General features: G+C 42.3%; 1 protein-coding gene across 1 annotated transcript in view; it reads right to left on the bottom strand.

Moving 5' to 3' along the window:
* Nucleotides 1–5,019, bottom strand: part of T265_14025 (hypothetical protein) — a gene marked incomplete at both ends in the record, with an annotated part of 26,169 nt that extends 21,150 nt beyond the window's left edge. The window contains 3 exons of the mRNA XM_009171664.1: nucleotides 59–334; nucleotides 2,628–2,686; nucleotides 4,885–5,019. Of these exons, the coding sequence (XP_009169928.1) occupies nucleotides 59–334; nucleotides 2,628–2,686; nucleotides 4,885–4,981 (432 nt within the window). The remainder of the gene's footprint in view (nucleotides 1–58; nucleotides 335–2,627; nucleotides 2,687–4,884) is intronic.
* Nucleotides 5,020–5,731: the final 712 nt, after the last annotated feature.

The following is a 5,731-nucleotide window of genomic DNA, read 5'->3' as shown; positions in this document are numbered from 1 at the left end:
TGAAAACAAGATATTATATATATATATTTATATATATATATGGTGAATGACCACATACCCGTAATGGTTGTGCACGAATTACTGCTAGTTTTCGCTGTTCCGACATCCCTTTGTGTTCTTCTCTTAAACCCGCCTTCGCAAACTTCCGCCGTCTGGTTTCGTAAGCTTTTTGCGCTTGGCCGATCAGCTCGGTACGATGTTGCTTAATCTTTCCCAGTGTTTGATCACAGCCAGGATGTAGCCTCTCCAGCTCTTCGAGTGAATCGGTCAGTGCATCGGCGTGGAGTTGTTCTAAGTTTACAAGCGTTTGGGCTGAAGGGATTTCATCGAATTCCTAGGAAAGGTGAGGAAAGTAACCGAGAAAATATTTAGAATGTCAATCGTTCTAGGTAAATTTGGTTGAAATTGCACGTTAACCTCAAGTCCCGTCCCTCTAATTTACCACTTAGAATGCGCACAGTTACTTCCTAATTCATGAAGCAATTCGAACAAAATCGATCGATTGATGACCTTGCTCGTAGCCCTGAACAGTGAACCAGTAATGGATAGAAAAGCGTCATCCAAAACCAAGAATCCGCAGCGATTTGGTCTTTCCTTAGGCTTCCATCTTCCTGTTTGACCAGAGCAACGATTTGTGTGTGCGCGTGTGGAGTAATATCTCTACCGGATATACATGTTTGTACACTAAACGACATCCTTCGTCTTAAAAAATAGACAATTGTCTAAAACACTATATTAGGTTGAGTGCAAATGTTTGCACTATTTCCTGGCTACGCTGTTCAAAGGCTGAGGTGATCAAAAAGTTAAATCAATCAGGTTCAAAAGTACCCGGAGGACAGAATTGAAAAATTAGATAACTCCGTCCAATTTACTTCTGGATAAAAAGGAACGCGTTATAGCTAAGGAAGGATCCCTGTAAACGACCAAGATTTTGACCCGGGCCGTCATCGAAAAAGAATTTTCGTACTATTGACATATACAATCCAAATGTTCTTCCATCCCGTGGGTCTCCTTAAGGAGTCTAACTAGACAATTCTATCAACAAACATCATGTGAGTAGATGCTGGTTGGCTGGGGATTACCAGGCATGCTCCTGCTTAGATGAAATGACCATTAGTCTACCCTAGCGTTTTAACTCATCAACGTCTGTTGCAACCTTATTTCAAGTAACAAGTGCTCAGCCAACTAAAAATAACATCATAATCTCCCAGACGTTTTTTACACAGTAAACGATGGGAGTGCCCTTTTGGAGAGATCGCTAGGTAAACTAGGACCGGCAAGATCACTGTGAACTTAATTTTCTATGCTGGCCTATTCGTCTTATAAAGGAACACCGTTGGTTTTTCACTTTAGGAAAAGAGACAATTCTCTACGAGCATTGGTGTGCCAACCTTTCGCTGAGGCATCCTATAACCACTGGCGACCAGAAACTGCAATATGAAGTTTGGTCCGAGCTACCCACAGTTACAATAGCTTAAATACAAAGGTTAAAATAGTCTCTCGGACGTAAGTCGTTATCATCCTCCTCCTCCTCCTCCTCATCATCATCATCATCGTCATCGTCAAGGCCATTTCACTAGTGAGCACCTGTTCAGCTAGTAAGGGTGCACAAGTGGCCAATAAACTGTTCTCATTAGCTGAGGAACTCCAGCAACAGTGAGTTACAAAAGTATATCAGTTTAGCGAGAAATCTTAAAGGGTGGTATTGAAATTGTTTTGTTCAAGGAAAAGGGATTTACACTTTGGACTTCAATTTACTTGGAACTTCGAAATCAGCCTGTGGAATACATCAACCATGTGCTTTGACGCAAGTAATTGCACATGTTCTCGCTCAGCCGTCAGTAAGCGTTCTTCATTTATGGTACGACGGTACGACGCCAAATTAAATACTTTCCTGAATGCTCATCATCCTATCGCAACCGGACAGTTTAGCGGACAGTGAACTTTTCAACTTTGCTACGCAACGATGCACCGATGTTGCTGTCTTTATTGATGCTGAAAAGTTGGCACCTCAGATGCTTGATGGTGGGCAGACGAACCAAAAGCCCATCTTTAGCACAAGAGGAATTGTGCTGTTGAAGAATTTTCAGCAACCTTGTGAGTAGTTTCCTTGAGGAATAGTGCAGTTTTCAAGTGAATCCCCAGCATTCCTCGTTCTATTTTTCACAATGAATCACCTTGGTCCTCAAGCCATATAAGTAGGCCAGTGTGTTGGGATGATAAGGTAGTGCACTATTATTTCAATGGTGAGGGTTCGATCTCCACATACAAGCCTTCAAAAATTAGTCGCCCGGACACGTCCTGTACACGAAATGTCATAGAAAAACAGACGAAATAAGTTTTAACATCTCTTTTTTACTTCTTTAAAATCTGGTATGAGTTGAACTGGGAGATCTCACAGTTCTTGCAAGGCTAGTTGTTGAAGTGAATCGATAAGTTTTGCTGATCTAATAGGAAACCGGTGTTTAGCCACTAGCTTGGCACACAGATTGACATTCCCATCACGATATTCTCGTCATATACCAAATGCACGTTGCCAGTCAGTACACACGGATAGAACATGTAAACTATCTGTGTGTACTTTCGCTGCAAGCGTTCAGCTTCAAACAAGTAGTGCGTTTACTTACTTGTTTCAGTATTGATTCATAACGGAGAAAGGCTTTGTTAAAGCAACGATCGATCCCGTCTGTGGGGGGGGGGAAGTAAAAAAAGAGCAAACAAATAATGTCCTCGTTGAACTGGAACCCTCATATTACAACACAGTAAACATTCATGTTGCACTGAGAACAAGTCCTGCCTGTTTTCTGGTCGTTTCGCATCTCATAATTGAACAAATAAGTTCACAAGATGAACAATAGCCTGTTGGGAGAATTTCGAATCATCGTAGAAACGTAACGAGTTTTTGTCAGCACTTTTAACCAGTTTCACTATGAAAGCCGAATGCATATTTTGAAAACGGGAATACAACATCCGGGAGCCAGAAGTAAAGCTGAACAGATGCTTTGATACATGTGCCATCATACAGCACACAACCCACATCACACCAGTGGTTTTCAACTCTGTGTAAACAGACACATCGTCCTGAGGGGATGCTGAAAGCGAACACGTTATCGGGGCAGTTTTTGATGACCGACAATCAAAGTATTTGACTACTGTTGAAAAAAAACATCCGGGTCTACGTCCTCTCAGGTTCCATCGAGCGCCAACCCTGACTGCACTGGTATACCTCGCTGACTGGAATACAAAGTAGCAACCAGTTTGTAAATGCCCTTGAGCTCGCCATCCAACTCAAGAAAATCAACAGAAATAAGGGCGTTTACGTGTGCATTCGATAGCGCATGTGATCAAAGAGGCGTTTCTAAACATGTCTTCAAGTTTACCAGACAAACAACGCACTTTAGTGGAATCTTTTTGTTCAAATCACTCCTCCGACTTTTAGCCCATTGAATCTTCTTGTAATTTAGACGCTTCGAAGCACAAATTAATTTAGTTGAACTTGTGGAATTATCAATCTACCAGACTGATCTTTGAAAGCTACCTTAGAAATTCGAAAGTACAGTTATCTGGGGAAATTCTGTTGTTCGTCAAACGACCAGCCCAAACGCCCATCTATTGAAAGCTAGTGAAAGTTGGCGCAAATTTTCTCTTTTTGTACACAAGGAAAGGAATGTCGGATAATAAACGCGGCTTTTCAAAGATCCGGGGCTTACTTAGTTCAGAAGTGAAGAAACGTGATGTAGAAAAAACATCTTTTTTGCAAGACTATTTTGAAACTAATCTAATATCACTTAATAATAACGCATACGAAGCGATGGACTCAGGCACACAATCGAACTATTTTAGTTTAATTCTGACGTTTGACTACCTGCATTCTTGATGAGTCCATCGACTTCCGATGGAAGACAGTCTCAAACAAACGGTCTTTCGCAGTACCTTTGAAGTGGCAGGTATGGAGAGGGATAACACCACTGACTGTCAACACAAATGTTAACCTTCCAGCAACTTGTCTGTGTCTTGTAGGTTGACCTCTTAATTATATTCAAAAATTATATTAAAAAATTGGGTTCATTCTTGGCAAAATGGCGTGGGATGAGCCCTATTTTTTTGCCAAGCCTTAGAAGTAGGCAAAGTACGACTTGAGCGGTTGGAAAGGACTAGGCTTTATTTTCACCGGTTGATTGATTTCACCTAACCCATTGAAGGAATAACGGTTATATATCTTGGCTAGCAAACAACTTGTCGACAAATTGCGAATGGGACGATGCTACTACCCGTAAGAGAAAGATTTCAGCCACAATCAAAGGTGTATGGGTCAGTCTAAAATGAGCAATGAAAAGTTGTTAACAAACTACGGTACGATGGTTCTGGTGTCAGCTCGGCGTTCGCATTCAGATAGGTTATTCACAACCTTGACAGACCGTGGCCGTATTAGTCAGAGAACTAATCAGTCAATGTACGGGCCCAAATACGAAATGGGTCAGGCATTCAGGAACATGACAATAAGCAATGAAAAGAACAACAGAATACCGCTTACGGTCATCATAGCTGGCCTGGCTGCGTTAGGCTCGGTTCCCTGAGCGCAAGCGCAACCAACTCGTAGCATGACGATGATATTACCCGTAAGAGAAAGAATTCCTCCACAATCAAAGGTGTATGGGTCAGTCTAAAATGAGCAATGAAAAGTTGTTAACAAACTACGGTACGATGGTTCTGGTGTCAGCTCGGCGTTCGCATTTAGATAGGTTATTCACAACCTTGACAGACCGTGGCCGTATTAGTCAGAGAACTAATCAGTCAATGTACGGGCCCAAGTACGAAATGGGTCAGGCATTCAGGAACATGACAATAAGCAATGAAAAGAACAACAGAATACCGCTTACTTACGGTCATCCATAGCTGGCTGCGTTAGGCTCGGTTCCCTGAGCGCAAGCGCAACCAACTCGTAGCAGTCGTTCAGCTGGTCTAACCGTAGGTTCGGCATCAGAGCAGGTGTGTAATCCAGCCAGCCACGGCTGCGGACTGTGTCCTGATTACCGATTGGTCAACATCGTTGATGGAAAGTCACGTGATCAGCACACGTGCTGTGGAATTACACGAGTGGAATAACATACAGCGTTGCCGATAGCGAAAAAAAGGCAGTTGATTTTGAATTACGAACAAAAAGTTTCTCCATATGCCGTTCGGAAAAAATACATTTTGAGCAGTCGCAACGTAACGCCGCTCCAAATAACTTTTGGTGGTGAGATTCGACGTTCTATTGCGCACCTTGTCCAAAGACCCTATCTGTGATCCCTCTGTATTATACGACAAAATGCGCTTCGCTTTTTGAAATCACAACAGAGAGAAAGGACACCACATAAGTTGAATTAACCCGGATGCATCCGAGCACGTTCCCGACAGACTTAACCAGAAGTCATTCCAAACTTTTAAATTGTTATAGATTGGCCGGCTGAGAGTATTTTTTAAGAGACCAAGTATCACCAACTGCAAAGTGTGCATGGATGACGCCGGAAGGTTTGTGATTTTTACCGCCTCACTTGTAATATTGATTTTGAAAGATGTTTCGTAGTTCGTTTGGTTCTGCCGAACTGAAAATCACCGCAACTTCAGGTGGACTGGTATGTGACAATATTGGAAGCCGAAACGCACTTTGATTGTTCGACTGAAACCAAACAGGTTTAGTTCGAGATGGATAGAGTCTTTGCCAACTATGCGTCAGTGTGTGAGCTTC

This window comes from Opisthorchis viverrini (assembly GCF_000715545.1).
Source record: "Opisthorchis viverrini unplaced genomic scaffold opera_v5_130, whole genome shotgun sequence".
In the NCBI taxonomy this organism is placed as follows: domain Eukaryota; kingdom Metazoa; phylum Platyhelminthes; class Trematoda; order Opisthorchiida; family Opisthorchiidae; genus Opisthorchis; species Opisthorchis viverrini.
This window is presented reverse-complemented; position numbering and strand designations above follow the sequence as displayed.